This window comes from Salvelinus sp. IW2-2015, linkage group LG7 (genome assembly GCF_002910315.2).
Source record: "Salvelinus sp. IW2-2015 linkage group LG7, ASM291031v2, whole genome shotgun sequence".
NCBI classification, from domain to species: Eukaryota; Metazoa; Chordata; class Actinopteri; order Salmoniformes; family Salmonidae; genus Salvelinus; species Salvelinus sp. IW2-2015.
Genome location: NC_036847.1, coordinates 21,299,227 through 21,316,938, shown reverse-complemented (window position 1 = coordinate 21,316,938; position 17,712 = coordinate 21,299,227). Strand labels below are relative to the sequence as shown.

Here is a 17,712-nt window from a genome sequence, read left to right as displayed (position 1 = left end):
GATTTCACAGAAGTGTGATTGACTTGGAGTTACATTGTGTTGTTTAAGTGTTCCCTTTATTTTTTTGTTTGAGCCAATCAGTTGTGTTGTGACAAGGTAGGGGTGGTATACAGGACATAGCCCTATTTGGCAAATGACCAAGTCCATATTATGGCAAGAACAGCTCAAATAAGCAAAGAGAAATGATCAGTCCATCATTACTTTAAGACATGAAAGTCAGTCAATCTGGAAAATMTCAAGAACTTTGAACGTTTCTTCAAGTGCAATCCGTTTTTGACACCTGGAGGGTAAAACCCTCAGTAAAACGAGAGCTATCTCTGATGGTACTGCATGGMGAGGTGTGTGGGTGTTTCTAATAGAGCTGTGTGACTCATCCAGTTCCTAATTTGTCTAGGGTGACGGTGAGGCTGGTTCTGGAGTGTGTTGCTCCTCAGTGTAGGGAGACGTCAAATTTTGAGATCGGATAGAGCAGGAAATGGATCAAATTCTTTTTTATCTTTTCACACCGTGCATCGAAATGAAAATGAAGTGTCTTTCTTGCAGGATTAACTTTGAAAATGAATAAGGGAAAACACACTTCAGCTCTTTAAATGATCAGCCGGATGGCTGCATGATGCTAGTTCATAGTTTACAACAACAAAAAATGTAATTCTGCAATGATCTGGGCATCGCTTATCAACAAAGTATTCTCACAATTGCAGTTCGGTTCTTGATGCAGGATGTTCTCCTTTTCAATGAGGATGTTTGTCATGGCCATATGGAATTTTGTTTTATGTTTTCCATTTTGAATGTTCTTCAAATGTAAGAAGTCAGGTCTGGTCTCACACATTTTGCTCTGCTGGGCCAAAACATTAGAATGTGGAAATGAAAACCAAACAACAACCTGACTCTCTCCCAGCAGATGCCTCCCACACTACCTCCTCGGAGACCTCAGTCCTCTGAAAGTGTAAGAGAGCACGTCCTTCATATATCTCCGTTGGTGTTTATTTTGGTCCTGTGGTACTCTTCTCTTTCTGGTGTGTGTCTTTCCTCTTCTTCTTGGTCCTTCTTATTGATGGAGGTGAATACGATTGTTATTTTTTGGGAATAACCTTTTTGTGAGACTCTTGTTACTCTAACGATCTAACCTTTTAGTCTGTTGTTCACTGCTTTGTCTGTAAGGCAAGACCCCTACTTAAGTAGGCTCCATTGCTTGACCTTTCATAGTCAACTTCTTTTATTGCGCCAATTGTTAGCTACCTCTTCCCATGATGATTAAACCGTGATCACTCTGAACGCTAATTTCCACAATCTTTTTGCTGGGAAATATACATAGACTGACTGCTCACCAAGTGTCAAACTGACTAAGCTATCCAGTTAAAGTCATTTCCAAGGTAGCCCTCTCATGTGGAATTGGGACTAATCAATTTCATTCTCCTCCTTTTAAATGTAAGGTTACATAATAGAGGCCAGGCCTGTTCTTTGTGCATTGACCTGAGAAACTGGCAATCACATTTCATTATTCTGGTCCGATGTGTATAATGTGGGATTACTTCCCATCTCTTCCTTTAGTTCTAGTGGTTGAGAATGGTAGATAGTATTATTAAGTTGTTAACAAGAGTTTATATAAGGCTTCCTGTTCTCCTAGTGCCTCCAGGCAGCAGCATGCAGTGTCTACCAGAGGCAGGGCTCTACATTGTGACCATTGTACTTGCATATGCYCCTAAATATTTTCCTCTGCGACCTGGAATTTTAATTTAGGAGCACCAGTGCGCCTAGAGAAATTAAGGATTTTAGCTTTAATATCTCACATATTTACCATTGTGCTCCTAAATTTCTTTGCGTGCGCCGACATTTTTTAACTTAGGCGCACAGGTGCTCCTTGTAGAAAAGGTCAGCGTAGAGCTGAGAGGTCAAATCAGACATGCTGACGCAGAGTGGCCCATAGCTAGTCTCTGKACTGCATCTAACCTCTCACCTGGATAGAGACAAGGCTTTTTCATAAACTATAAAGTGCTCTAGGTAGTGAAATTCCATTGCTTTTAGAGTTTTAGCCTTTTTCTTTACAACTGTGCAAAGCACTGTTGACATTTACATCAAAACCCTACAATTATTCCTGTGTGAAATGACATCTCTCCTTGAAAATGATCACTGATTGAATTAAGTGTCAGTCATGTGGAACAACCATCTGTTCCAAACTATGAAAAGGGGCCTCATGTAAAGAATAGAGCCTGTCTCTCATGACGGAGCACATTTTCCTGCAAGTGGAGACTGAAGTGTTTGGGGGACACTGTGATAGTGGCTGACAGCTCTGACAGCAGTGTTTGRTGGTCGTCTGTCTCTGCCCTTGGTCCACGGAAGTAGAATGAGGGATTCTATTTCTCATGTTGGGTCGGCCTGTCTGGTGTGTGACATTTTTAATCTTTCTGCTCTACGGCCTGTTGATACTGCTGCTTCGCTGTTGAATGAGTGTGAGGGAGATGGGTTTGGGACAGGTGTGTGTGTGTTTCTGGTCTTATGCTGATTCATGGTGAATTATACCTTATCAGAGTACCTGGGCATCATCTATAGTTGGATGATGGATGAGATGGGGGAGGTGTGTTCTGTGTGTGTTAGAGGCATGCTTCGTTGGGGAATAATCAATAACAAGTCCTCTTGGGTTTGGATCGATTGCCATATTTCTGTCGTATATTTAGAAAGGAGAAGGAAGGAAACAGAGTTCTCTGAAGTAGGGAAARAATAGCTACATCATATGCAGCCCCAGTTCTTTTCCTCTAACCAAATGTGTGTTCTTTCCTGTTGAATCCTGATTCTGTTTGACATCAGGTACTGTAAATMAATTAATGAAAGAATGGCTCACTGGCTGCTGCTGTGATATCGAGCCTAGCTACATTGTTACAATGTTTTGGCTGCAGGCTGCAAAGGCTCATAAGAAAGAAATGTTGAAATTKAATTAATTAGACTGCCCTGCAGTCCCTCTAAAAATGAAGTTGTAACATGATACTCAGATGTGTAGTCATTTTTGATCAATTCTTAATAACATTTCTATGTATTGGTTAGCCCATTCTCTTCTGTCAGCCCCCAGGTCTTAGACAAGTCTGGTCAGCAAGATGACGCGTTATTTAAGGGTTCATTTAGGGTTACTGTACTGCAGTGTGGGATTCAATGCATGTGGGTAACTCTTGTCCTTTTGCTGAGAGGTYTGGCAGCCATCTTGTCTTTCCCTCTGACACTCTGCTCTGTTCCTCTCCTCAGATTGAGAAGATCATGACYCTGATTGGCGCAGGCATCGATTTCTCCAGAGACCAGCAGTACGCTACCCCAGGTACTGTAAGATGACAGTCCCCTGACCCAAAGCATTTTACGTAACTTAACATGCAGTATTATCATAACATATGCAATGCATCTACTTACTCTGCTTAGTGAACATGGTACAGGTTACATTTCCCCTGTCACTTTCATTTAAGAACATCCCAACCTAATGTCAACTTTTATTTCCCTGGTCTACTATTGAAACTCTCTCTTTCTGGTTAAGACTCCCATGATCCATCTTTCCAAAGTCCAGCTTTGTATTATCTTTCCTATAGTCAGTTCTGCGTGTTGTTGGGTATAAAGAGAATAAATACATTTCTTTCYTCTTTATCTTCCTTTACCATCTTGTGTAATACATTCCATCCCAGTTAGAATGGTGTGCTCTGTGATTCCACCAATGTGTCCCTGGTGCTATAAGGTAAAACCTTTTCATTACACGCCTGGCTATTTTGGCCGAGATAATTCAACAAGTATATATTTTTTTACAGAATGTTCCATTTCACTGCTTTCTGTTTTCTCCAAAGCCATGTCGATTAGTCTTTATAAAGTATGTAATTCAGTTGGCATTGTTGTTCATGCCTTGGCATCCTATTTGTGCTTGTGTGTGTCTTTTAGGCATTCTGTTAGYGGACCCACCACCACCACCTCATGTGTATGCTGTTTGGGCTTTGTAATGGTCCCTGGAGACCAGTCATTTGAGCCATGTGAATTGCTTAAAGCTGGGGAACTGAAAGATACTGTAAATACATGAATCATGATACCCACACTGACGGCATAGAGGGAAGGGGGATACCTAGTCTGAATGCATTCAACCAAAATGTGTCTTCCGCATTTAAACACGAACCCCTTGGAATCAGAGAGTATGTGGGAAGGGATGAATGGGCTGATGTTAGTGATGACTGAGTCGGACACACAAATGTACCATCCGGGTGGCAGCTGGCTCTTTGAATAGCACACAAGAGGGACCTGTTATAATAGTGGGTGACCAGAGATTACATTACTACCAGTGAAGGACATGGCCATATTTTGAATGTAGATTAATAGTTGAGTTTATTCAGCCATTGTTAGAAATGACTTTCAACAATTCCCAGTGTGTTCTATGTAACCTAAGTAGAAGGTTTACRGTAAGGACATGAATCCATTGGCTCACACTGTGGCTGTCCTTGGTTTAAGGCTGTCTCAGACACTGTTTTCTGACCCAGATTGGTACATCACTTCTGCCAAAATGTCTTCACTGGGGGTCCGACACTGTACCCCCCACTCGCTGGTTTTGCCCTCGTTTCCTTTGTGGCTGTAGGACAATATGGCCAAATTTGGAAGGGACAAAGTGTATTTCCGTGAATTGGATTTACTGTAGACCCATTTTAACAGATATCTGTGCAGTCACAGGATTATGTGCACTGAATATACCACCTATGTTAGCCTACAGTACAGTCTGCTACTCTCCTGTAAAGCTGGCCTGTCCTTTAGCTCTGATGGATAGTCACTCAGGGACCAGGGGACTAGTGAACCAGAACCATGGCCTCCTTTCCTGTCAGCCTCCTCCTCCTCTCCTCCTCCTCTCCTCCTCCTCTCCACAACATGCTGCTTCTTTACAGTCACAGAAGGGAGATGAACCAGCCTTGAACGTTAAGCCGACGGCTATGTTCCATTGAAGAAAGAGAAAGAAAGGAAAACCGTTGGCGTTATTGCATTCTGGCAGTTTTTCGCTTGTTTGTTGTGGTCTGCATTTGGAGTGAGCTGTTAAAATATTAAGAGGCATGTATTTCAGGGAATGAGCTCATTTTACCTTGCAAACTTGCATTAAGGCAAGAATAAGGCAAGCCCACTGCAGTAAAGCTGTTGCCCAGGGCGACTTCTGCTGCTCTCCGTGGGCTGTTTGGGTTGTTAACCTTCCTCTGTGAGCCTAAATCAACTAAAGCATATTTTCCACCAGCCACACCCCTTAGCACCATCTCAATGAGTTGACTGTCATGGGATCATGGGACCTGCTGCTAGGAAAGGCTTCTTTGAGAAAGGCTGTCTTTCTGTTGCACACCATGTGAAAAGACACTTCTCTCTTCTGATTGAGTTCAGTGTATTTCTTCTCCACAGTGGTGGTGGTAGATAGCGGCGGAGCTGTGAAGTTCCCCATTGCTGGTCCCTATAGAACCTGTACCAAGTCCCTGTCCTATTCTTCTCTGCTGGCAGATGGAGAGATATAGAAAGAAAAAAGAAAGGGATAGTGATCAAAAGATCAGGGACTAACAGAGAACAAGTGAAAGCAGTGAGGGACAGGGTTCCCTGTAGCTGAAAGGAATGGCAGCAGCTCACACTCACAGACAATGAACAGCAGCCCTGTGGTGTCTCAGAGAAAGAGAGAAGGAGAGAGGGGAGGGAAAGGGAAGGGGAGGGAGTAATGGATGAAGAGCAAGCGAGTTGGAAGTCGGGAGTCAGAGTGAGCGAGAGAGCGAGAGAGAGGAATCGCAGGCAGTAGTACTTTGAACAGTCCAGACAATGGAAGGACACCACCCCGAGCATCTCTAGGATTGTGTGTGGACCGTCCGTTTGCCTGAACACCTTGAGTGGAGTATCTGAGTTAAAGCAGAAGGGAGCTGCCTGCCGTTAGACTCGAGGAGTGACAAARAGACTGTGTGCCTGAAGAACTGCGGTCTCAAAGCTTTCATGCCGGCAGCATAGGAGTTTAACCTGGAGACTTGCAGCAGGTCTTAAAAGCCGCATGAAGTAGTGGACTCTGGATACTTGCTAGATTTGTTCCTAKTCTGAAGTGTACTGGCTGTGGACAGGACTGAAGTGTGTGTGTGCTGTGAGGACTAAAGTGTGTGTGTACAGTATGTTCTGTGTAGAATGACAGGATCAGCACTCTGGGTACACTCTGACAGGACAGGGTCAGGGGTTGTAGTAGCGTTTCTATAGGTTAACAACGTATTGGTTATAATATAGATTGTTTTGCATTAGATATCTCTGTATTGATGACTTAWATCTACTGTATCTATTACATCATTTCGGCACAGAAATAATTGATTCTCAAGATTGGCCTGGAAGCAGTGAGTGGCCTATTTAAATATTGAAATGATTTGCAGTTAATTTGAAGGATACTAGACCAACTGTTTGAGTGGTGATGGCAGATGGCTGCACAGGGGGACAGAWTATTTTTGCTGGAAAGTTTTAATATTCAGCTTTGAGTTAAATGAGTGATGTTGATCCCAAGTCATGCAAGCTTGTGACCATTTACAGCCTAAATCGTTCGGATTAACTCAAAGGTGCATGTTTTGAGTTAGCTTTGGTCAGAATTAGRTACTTCATGTATTAGATGAAATAGTTTACAGGTCCAGAGTGAATGCCCCATCTCAACACTTACCCATCCCACTCAAGTGTTTTCTGTTTCAGGAGTCACATGTAGACATTGAGTTAATTCTAAGCACAGCTAGTAACCTTGATTGATTCATCATAGCCATCTAAAGCTAATTACTGTCACTCTGTTTTCAATTATCACCGCTGTCTGTCGTTCCTCTCTGCCACCATGGGTTTCCTGATTCACACATGTAATCCAGGTGGGAGACTCCTGCCTGGTGCGAGTGTGATCTGCTGACCGTGTGGAGAAGTGGCGAGAAACTGGGATGGGCCACGGATGAACTGTCTTAATCATTCTTCTCCTGCTGCTCRGTGCYAGTTCTAAAGAACTTTTCTCTGGGAGAGAAACCCCCCAACTGCTGTGATACGCTTCTCTCTCGTTTGAGATCCTCTCCCTCATTAACAACTGGAGCAAATTAGTGGGAGGAGGAATCAGCAAGCTTGCAACTTTAGACAGAATAGCCTATTTCCTGTTTCAAGGGAACTCATCTTGTGTAAATAGAATGTAATATATGGACCGCTTTTGTCTAAGCAGAACAATGTTACATGTGTGGCTGTTCTCGACTGTTGAATGTATTTCTGTTTTTGAGTGGTTTTGAGCTGGTAACCAGAGCAGAGTGGACACAGCACTCTAGCTGTTAACTAGGAGAGGGGACCAGAAGCCCCTCGCCCCCTGAGACCCAGTGGTCTTTAACTCGATCCCAGGTGAAAGTGGTTTGGCCCCCGCTGTTGTGCGGGAGCCACCGCCTGCCCACTGTGGTGCCACCGTCACGCTGTCTCCCCTGCCCACTGTGGTGCCACCGTCACGCTGTCTCCCCTGCCCACTGTGGTGCCACCGTCACGCTGTCTCCCCTGCCCTCTTGGTGCTGGTGCGCTAGGTTCTGCTGGCCCAGGATGATGTGGCAGTGCCATGTGTCGTCGTCAGAGTGCCGCTGCTACCGGCTCAAAGGCTTCTCCCTGCTCAAGCGCTTCCCTCTGTCTGCAGGTGGGGCGGCTGGGCGGCTGCTGGACCAGCCAGTGGGAGACTGGCTGGAACACGTGGGGCTGCCGCAGTACGAGAGCAAGCTGCTGCTCAATGGCTTTGACGACCTGCACTACATGGTGAGTCAATCTCACACACACAAACACACCCCTCCTTCCTCTCTCGCTGTCTCTCTCTCTCTCGCTCTCTCCTTATCCTCTTAAATTGTACCTACCTCTCACTCCTTTGGGGGCTAATCTGGGGCTGTCTCACCCCCGCTTACTATCTCACTGCCTCTTTATCTCATCTGTCTATTCTTTTGTTCTGCCTGCCTACCTCCTTTCAAAGTCAGTCAGACCTCAGAGAGTCAGTCTCCTCTTCTTCCTTCAGTTGGTATTAATCAAGTATCGATGCAGCCATCCAATAGCCTAAGCAGATCCCATTAGCTTTCCCTGTAAATTCCAATTTACTGAACCCCCCCTGAGATCCCTGCCTCCCCTTTTCATTCAATCACATGTTCCTGATTCTCCTCTGTGCAATAAGACCCAGGTCCTCAAGGGGTCCTGTCCTTCCTTGTGTGATGTCTTTGTCAGAGATCTCATTCACGTCAGGAACCTTTTGAAGAATTGCCGTTTCTTCATTCACACTGGTTAAAGCCTATGTTGCGTAATTGATTGCATCATTGTGTTTCATGATTTAAGCTTCATCTTGAAAAGAATTGAAAATGGTGTTTATGTATGTAATGTCACCAAATATTCCATGCAATTTTCCTCATTGGATAATTGAATACAGTTAATCAAATTCCCTGCTCAGATTACATGTGCTGTACAGTGTTGWGGCATGCATCATCTCATTGGAAAGGTCACCTTTTAGCATTGCCCTTCTGACAGGACTGGAGCAGTTGGTTGGTTTGATGCTTGGAGGTTGATTTATTGGGTCCCCTCCTCAGTGGCTGTCTGATTAGATGATGTTCACATGGTTGGTGACATTGGCATCGAATCCCCTTAATGTGGTGTTCCTGTTTACTAAATTACTCTGTAAACGAAATTAACGAAAGCAATTAAAGATGAAAATACCAGTGAACCCGCTAGGCTCCCTCACCCTCTCTCTCTCTCTCTCACACTATTTCTAACACACACACACTGACAGTCAGTCACAACTGCTGTGAATAAATGACTGTTAAATATTTCCAAGGACAGTGCCGTGATTAATAAAGAGGCGCAGCCAAGAGCACACCACAGCACTGCAGATGGAGCACTTAGGGTTTCAAACAGAGGGTATATTACTGGAAACTTTACCAGTAAACTACCAGAGGGTATATTACTGGAAACTTTACCAGTAAACTACCAGAGGGTATATTACTGGAAACATTACCAGTAAACTACCAGAATCTTGATATCTTTCAAGGATTTTATGTAATCTATCACAAGACATCTAGTGGCCCTTTTGTGTACTTGAGATTATCACAGGTGTCTGTAATTTTCTCTAGCCCACTGTGTGGCCTTATCACAAGTCAAATATTTGAAATAATTAAATAACATGATTTTAAGTAAAACATATATTGACAAAGCYGTAAAACATTATCCTAAATATAAACCATCAACTCAGTGAATACCATWATTTTTTATACACACTTTTATTTATTTCACTATGTCAATATGTATTTGTTGTCAATGTTTTAGCATCAAACTGGGGGCAGTTGTGAAATAAGTCAATAGTTGGAAGAGTTGCAGAGTTAATAGAAAATAATGCCATTGTTAAGATTTTTTCATTAATTAGGCTATATTCTATTGAACCATATGGTTTATCTACTAGAAACTCATGGACAATATGGACACATATAAACAATGAATACTATATATGAAGATATATATTTTAAAGTTATTCAAGTATACATTACCAAAGTTATGATAGATTGCCATAGATTTTCTCTTAATTACCAAAATTACATAAAATTCCTGTAACTTTGGTAAATTATCGGTAGCTTTGCAACCCGAGTCAGGGTTGAGCGAGGGGGACAAGGAAAGGCTTAACACTCAAGAGGTATCTGTGCCGAACAGAAAGCTGCACAGTTCACACAAAACCTATTCAGCCTGTTCACAAGTCCAACACAACCTGTGTTATCACGCAGCTGTCAGCAGTTATGTGTTTGATGCCATTATTACTGTTGGGAGCCCCATTGTGCCTAACTCTCACCTTACAGCTGCTCAGCCACACTTCCACAGTCTCACATGCTTTCACTCACAATCAGTTGACTGCCTGAGTACCAGCTGCTGCCTCACCATAATTGAACTATATGTCAATAACCGGTGGGTTGGTGTTATTGTGGTGTTGCCAGGCTGACAAGGGTTATCCTGTGGTTGTTTTCCAGCCATGATGGTTTTTAGCAGCTTCAGTAATGATTGATGGAGGAGAGGATGGAGGTCTCTACTGGCCAGGCAGAAGAGTAGGCTGTTGGGCCGGGAGCTGTAAATTAGAGAGCCATGTTGTGTCAGAATGAAGARGTCCCTCCTCACCTAGGCTTAACTCTCTATCCTACACACACACACCTTCCCTGAAACATTCACCTCTCAAAAGAGTTGGTGTCTGTGTTCTTCTGTCTGTGTGTGTGTGGGCGTGTGAGAGAATATTTAGAGGGTACTTCCCCCCTTAAAATATCTACAGTGACAGTCACAGGTGCTGAATGTGTCCTTCCCCACAAATGATGCATCATTTGAASACTCAGAGCGTTGGTAAAGTCTTCTCCAGACAGTGAAGGTCAATGGGAAATGTTGATTGTTTGCTATGATTACAGTCAATTACGTTAGCGGGCGGTCATCAATTGTAGCCTACCGAGTGAGTCTCTGAGAACAGAGAGAACAGACTGCCTTCCCTTGTTCTCCTTTTATTCCCTGATTGTTTGTATCCTCCTTCAGTGGTTTAGATGTACCCTTGTACAGCAGACACTAACTAGACTTTGTGTTTAATTAACGCCAATCTGATGTATTATCCAGCTCTGCGGTGTACTTTGGATAAAAGTCAGCATTGGCTTCAACACAACCTTGGAGGCAGCAGCCTGACCAGGAGCAGCTTGGCCTGGGTTTCTGATCCTGACCTGCCCCTGGCCTTGTCTATACTGCCACTTTGGTTTAATGGCTGAATGGACCAGCTGTGTCAGAGTGGKTACGCTACATGAAAATGCACCTGCTATGATTATCTTTAATGAACTACTACATCATGGGAGCATACTCTGCATATGCCAGCGAATTGCAGATCATTCTCCAGTGGGATTTTAAAGGGCTGAGTCGTTTACATTTTCTCTCACCTCCTGATTGGTTTATTTCTCTGGGTTTCTGCACAATCCATGATCAGCCTTTTGAAATCCTAACGCACAGAGAGACAAGTTTGTATAGAGTGTCTAGATTCTGGWGCTTGCGGGAAGGACATGGGGTTGGGAAGGGCTAACTGTCTCTCTTTCACATCAATACCTGTGTTAAATGCTCTGACGTGAAGCTCTGATCTCCCTCTCCCTTCATTCTCTCCCTCCTCCTTCCCTCAATCCTATCCAAAGGATGGCACTGCCAATTTCCTACCTTTTTATTAGGCTCAGAAACCACCTGCTTTGCCCAATTCTGTAGGAGGGATTTGGATAAAAGCAGTAACTTTTTTGTAGCATTTCTTCTTGTCAGATATTTCAGGAAATGGTGACCTTTTAAGAGTTCTCAATTTGTGCCTGGAAATAACTTTCCTCATGTTACTRRCCCKCCCCCCCCCCCCAKKCCACCCACAGGAATCTGTGCAGTCTTTCAAATGTCTGTGGACTGGTTTGTAAACGAGCAAGCATTTCCAGCTTGAGATGCATAGAAAAAAGTGTAATATTTTGGGCCAGGGATGTGACCGCACTGGGCTTACAACAAGTGCCATGGATGCTAAGCACCAGTGACTCTACATCCCTCCCTATGCACTATGAATATCTGATGTGCACAAATCATCAGGGAGGCATGGAGAGAGTGTGTGTGTATGTCCAAGCTCTTCTTAGTGTCTCTGTATCGGTGAAACCMRGTGTGTGTGTGTGTYTATATCTGCTCGTGCCAACTGTACTGGGCCTATATCTGTTGCCAAATTTGGAAGGAAGATGATGGTCCTTGCCAAAAGTAATTAAAACTGTACTTAKCAGACAGATGAACCCCTTTATACTAATCTCCTGGTCCATTACCAGTAGGTTTTGAAAGCTGCATAAGCTCCTCATATACCCTTCTCATTAATAAACCTTCACAGCACTGAGTCACTCTGCCACATGTCTGTCAATGGGGTACAAAAACTCCACACACATTTTTTTTTGTGTGTGTGATTAAGACCTCTATTCCAGCTATCTGACAACTCACAGCTTTTAGGTTCAGCTGCTCAAAGAGTCTGCTGTCAGAAAATAATTAAAATACATTTTAATCAGTTTCCCCCATCTTCAATTCATATTGACTGCACAAAAATGCATGTGAAATGAAATGATGGCTATCTGAGAACAACCCATCTGAAGATTTTACCCCTGGTTTTGGGGGGAGTCAGTGTTGTGTCTTAATGTATGTTGTACAGAGCGGCCTTGAAGTTTCCTAATTAAACTCAATTTATTCCAGCAGTCTGAGTACTGTGATCTCTCCTTGGCCCTCAAGCTGCTCCCAGCACCAGATCAATACGATAACAGTGATTGTGTGGTCGGATACGAGTGAAGGAAAGCCCTTTAAAAAAATTATGAGATGCATTTCTATATCAGATCATGACTCCGTATTCCTGCTTCCTCAAACAGGAAGAACCCGTGACTCGCTTCTGTTGAGAAKTGATCATCAGAATCAGAGATTATGCTTTGCTAGCGCTGATTGGAATATGTTCCGAGACTCTGCTGATAACATCAACAAGCTAACCACCTCCGTCACTGGCATCATGAGGAAATGCATCTGCGACYTTGTCCCCACAGTGAAGGTTCGCTGCTTTTCCAATCAAAAACTCTGGATTAAAACAGATTGGCGCTAAAATAAAGGACAGGGCTACCACACATGGGGCCATCGCAGACCACCCTGAGGCTACGGCTGAGGACCGGAACAAGTACAAGAAGTCCCACGTTGACCTCTGCATAGTCATCTATCGAGCAAAAGGACAATATAGGAATAAATTGGAATCCTATTACACAGGCTCTGACGCCCAACGCACGTGGCAGGYTCTACAGTCCGTTAAGGATTACAAAGGAAGATCCTGTCGTGATCTACCAAACGAACTCAACACATTTTATGCACGCTTCGACAATAAGAGCACAATACCGTGCGTGAGGGCCCCCACCGATCCAGGTGATCTCGCTCTCTTAGGCCGACTTGAGTAAGGTCTTTCATCAGGTCAACACTCGCAAGYCCGCYGGGSTGGAWGGTATTCCAYGGCATGCGCAGATCAGCTGGCAGGCATATTCACAGTCATTTTCAACCTTTCCTTGTCCCAGTCTGTAATCCCCACAGTTGACCACCATCATCCCTGTTCCTAAGAACTCGAAGGCTTCATGCCACAATGACTACRGCCRTGGAGCACACACATCTGTAATCATGAAGTGCTTTGAGAGGCTGGTTATGGCACACACTAACTCCACCATCTCAGTCACCCGAGACCCACTCCAATTTGCATACCGCCCCAACAGATCCATAGATGACGCAATCTCAATTGCTCTTCACACTGCCTTCACCCACCTAGATAAGATACTGTACCTATGTGAAATTGCTGTTCATTGACTACAGCTCACCGTTCAATATCCATTGTCCCCTCAAAGCTCATCACTAAGCTCAGGACCCTGGGACTGAACACCTCACTCTGCAACTGGATCTTGGACTTCCTGACGAGCTGACCCTACGTAGTTAGGGTAGGCAACATCACCGCCGCCATGCTGACCCTCAACACGGGCGCCCCACAGGCGTGTGTGCTTAGTCCCCTCRTGTACTCCCTGTTCACCCACGACTGCGTGGCTACGCACGACTCCAACACTATCATCAAGTTTGCTGATGACATGACGGTGGTAGGCCTGATCATCGGRGATGATGAGACAGCCTACAGGGAGGAGGTCCATGACCTGGCAGTGTGGTGCCAGGACAACAACCTCTCCCTCAACATCAGTAAGACCAAGGAGCTGATCCTGGAGAAGGCAAGACAGCACCTCGTCCCCCTCAGGAGGTTGAAAAAGTTTGGCACGAGCCCTCAAATTTTCCAAAAGTTCTACAGCTGRGCCATTGAAAGCATCTTGACTGGCTGCATCACTGCTTGMTTTGGCAACAGCACCGCCCTCAGTTGCATGGCGCTACAGAGGGTGGTGCAGACAGCCCAGTACATCACTGGGGCCAAGCTCCCTGCCATCCAGGARCTCAATATCAGGRGGTGTGAAAGGAAGGCCCAGAYAATTGTTCATCTCCAGCCACCCAAGCCATAGACTGTTCTCTCTGCTGCCACACGGCAAGCGGTAACGGTGCATCAAGTCTGACACCAACGGGCTCCTTAAGTTTCTATCKCCAAGCCATAAGGCTGCTAAGTAGCTAACAAAATGTCTACCCAGACTATCTGAGTTGACCCTTGTATTTATTTTGATCTTTGCACTGCCTCTATGCACACTCACAGGACTCTGCACACTGACACTCCAACACACACATAGCATGCATACACATTTATACTGACTCTACGCACACACACTCACATACAATCTTAATTTATCTGCTGCTACTCTGTTTATCTTATATCCTGTTGCGTAGTCACCTTACCCCGATACATATCTACCTCTATCACCCAGGATCCCTGCARWTTGTAAATATGGTATTGGAACTGACCCTSTATATAGCTTCTTACTTTCTCATGTTCCTTTTATTTGTATTTCTCTTGTGTTTCTACCTTGGTATTTTTAGTGCTACATTGATATTGATTACTGCATTGTTTGGTTTGGAGCAAGAAAGGCATTTCACTGTACTTGTGCACATGACATTAAAACTTGAAACTTGAATCTATATTGACCCAGAGAGAGAACGAGTGGAAGAAGAAAGCAAGCATCCATCTGTACTCTGCACGCTGTCAGCTAGAKTGGTAATGCCTGTCGCAAGAAACTGACACCTCTTCCTTGTACATAAATGACTACTCTAACTTCAAAAGCATCCTACTAGTGGCAGGTGCTACTGTGATAGAAACGAGACTGAGATAGCWTTCACAACGTCTCTTATCTTTGTTGAGGCTCCCGCTCTGTTGGTGAGACTTCACAGCAGTAGAGTGTGTGTTCATCAAGGCAGCCAGGGAAAATGTATTTCCTTGAAGTCTCTGAGATCAGCAGAGAAGTCGCAGGCAGGCGCACAGTACTGGTAATGATTGCCCAGGGAAGAGGCTCCGACTCCTGCTCGGCTTGTAATCAAACATCACAATGATGCCAATGAGCAATATCAGAGGAGAGGAGCAGCCAGCCAGTCCTTCCTCTGTTAATACGCCAGGCTGTGTGATCCTCACAGTCCAGTCTCTCTCTTCTATTCTGTTTGGTTTGGCACAAAGTAGTCACGTAATGAACACACCACAGCCTCTAATGGGAATAATATTTCCATTACCTATTCATCGGAGGCAGTGGTGTGTGCGGGTTATAGTGAGAATAAATGCCAGAGAGAGYACAGACTAACTGCCGCGCCCGGTAAACTCAGGAATAGCGGAGGAAGGGCCTAATTGATTTTTACATTGTTGTGTGCGTTGAGCTATTTAAAAAGGATTAGCTTTAAGTTGGAAAGGAATTTCTTGATTGAGGTCCATTTGTCAAAACATTTTCACAATCTACACACACACCCCATAGAGCCCACCACTCACTTTTTTCTTTGGTTGGCAGAACATAGCCTGGCTAATGGATCATACCCACCTAACTGCCTCAGTCCCCCAGGCTCATGGCACAAGACTGTCTGGAGCAGTCGTTTTCCAGTCTGAGCATGTCCCCTTCAGTCCTTGGTGCTGTAGTCAGCTCTATGTAATGTATTCTCATTATATTCTGCAAAGCCTGCACTGGAAGAGGTCAGATTCTCCCAGAGTTCCCAGTCGTCGGAGTCTGATTAAGACTGTTTATCACAAGTTCTCTTGCAGTTTGTGGCCTTGGTGGGTTGACCGATGAACGCTTATACAGCAGGGATAGGTTGGGGTGAATGTTGCATTTTGTCTCATCAGGCAGTTAGAGAATTTCCTCCACTCAATTGCCTTTCATCAGAAATTGGATAATCCATTTCAAGTTTCTTTTGTCATTGAGGCAAGGGCCCTTCTCTAGTCTCTGTGGTAACTGGTGTAGATGTGGGGGGTTGTCAGAAGGTGTTTAGTATGAGTGTCAGGATCAGAGAGATGCAGTCAGCCAGAGATGAGGGATCTACAGTATGTGTGTCTGTGTTGGTACTGGAAATCACTCTGTTGACATGGACGGCAGCCTCTGACGCCATTAGTGAAGGACACTAACACTGCAAACACACTAAATCTTCCAAACATAGTCTGCAATAGCGAACAACCTTATGAATGTCTTATGAATGCTATTGCACTGTTGAATAACTCCCCTTTACGTCTTGGATCCTCATATGATGGCCTGATTTGAAAATAAACTGATTTGTATAATTCAAATCAAATTTATTTATATAGCCCTTCTTACATCAGTTGATATATCAAAGTGCTGTACAGAAACCCAGCCTAAAACCCCAAACAGCAAGCAATGCAGGTGTAGAAGCACGGTGGCTAGGAAAACTCCCTAGAAAGGCCAAAACCCAGGAAGAAACCGAGAGAGGAACCAGGCTATGAGGGGTGGCCAGTCCTCTTCTGGCTGTGCTGGGTGGAGATTATAACAGAACATGGCCAAGATGTTCAAATGTTCATAAATGACCAGCATGGTCAAATAATAATAATCACAGTAGTTGTCGAGGGTGCAACAAGTCAGCACCTCAGGAGTAAATGTCAGTTGGCTTTTCTAAGCCGATCATTAAGAGTATCTCTACCGCTCCTGCTGTCTCTAGAGAGTTGAAAACAGCAGGTCTGGGACAGGTAGCACGTCTGGTGAACAGGTCAGGGTTCCATAGCCGCAGGCAGAACAGTTGAAACTGGAGCAGCAGCACGGCCAGGTGGACTGGGACAGCAAGGAGTCATCATGCCAGTAGTCCTGAGGCATGGTCCTAGGGCTCACGTCCAGACAGACAGACAGACAGACAGACAGACAGACAGACAGACAGACAGACAGACAGACAGACAGACAGACAGACAGACAGACAGACAGACAGACAGACAGACAGACAGACAGCAGACAGACAGAGAGAGAGCAGAGAGGCAGAGAGGCAGAGAGAGAGGAAGACTTAATAGGACACAAAACTACTGCAGCATAAATACTGGAGGCTGAGACAGGAGAGGTCAGGAGACACTGTGGCCCCATCTGATGATACCCCCGGACAGGACCAAACATGCAGGATATAACCCCACCCACTTTGCCAAAGCACAGCCCCCACACCACGAGAGGGATATCTTCAACCACCAACTTATCATCCTGAGACAAGGTCGAGAATGAGGGATCTACAGTAATTTACCATTGCTTTGCACCATGTTGCCTCGTACCTCTCACTGACTCCCCAGCCCAGCAGTAGAAATGTAGCAGTATGTGTTCCATAGTGGTCTTTTGTTATACCTGTTGCGTAACGTAATTGAATCCTGGTGCTGACGGATAGATGGGGCTGATGTGAATGGTAGCTACTCCTCCTTTAGTATTCCATACACAGAAAGAGCCATTGATCAGCTATAGCCTCATCTGCACCAGCAGCAGTAGTACCGTCTGTGCTCCAAACTCTAAACACTCCAAGAAAATGTGGGCAGCTGTACTCTGGCTTCATTCCCCTCATCATTGTATTGTTCAGCTCTAAATCATCAGCTGGAGAGATGAATGAAGTGATCAGATAAGGTGTGAGTGTAGAAGTCCCCAGAGCTGTCATTCCACTATGAGTTATTAGAGGAATAAAGGAAACACAATCAGCCGTTGTCTAAACGTTTTACTGTATTTCCTCTTCTCATCTCTCTTTCTTTCTGTATCTCTCTCTCTCTTTGTATGTCTCTTTCTCTGTATCTCTCTCTCTCTT

At 44.6% G+C, this 17,712-nt stretch overlaps 1 protein-coding gene across 8 annotated transcripts in view; it reads left to right on the top strand.

Moving 5' to 3' along the window:
• Positions 1-17,712, top strand: part of LOC111966582 (ankyrin repeat and SAM domain-containing protein 1A) — a 118,541-nt gene that overhangs the window by 87,995 nt on the left and 12,834 nt on the right. For 5 of the 8 annotated variants that reach the window (XM_070444537.1, XM_023991348.2, XM_023991345.2 and 2 more), the window contains 3 exons: positions 902-946; positions 3,235-3,304; positions 7,631-7,746. In XM_070444537.1, coding sequence (XP_070300638.1) covers positions 902-946; positions 3,235-3,304; positions 7,631-7,746 — 231 coding nt within the window. Of the gene's footprint in view, positions 1-901; positions 947-3,234; positions 3,305-5,696; positions 7,747-17,712 lie in introns of those variants that run through there. The other 3 variants (XM_070444539.1, XM_070444536.1, XM_070444538.1) reach the window with 2 other exon arrangements.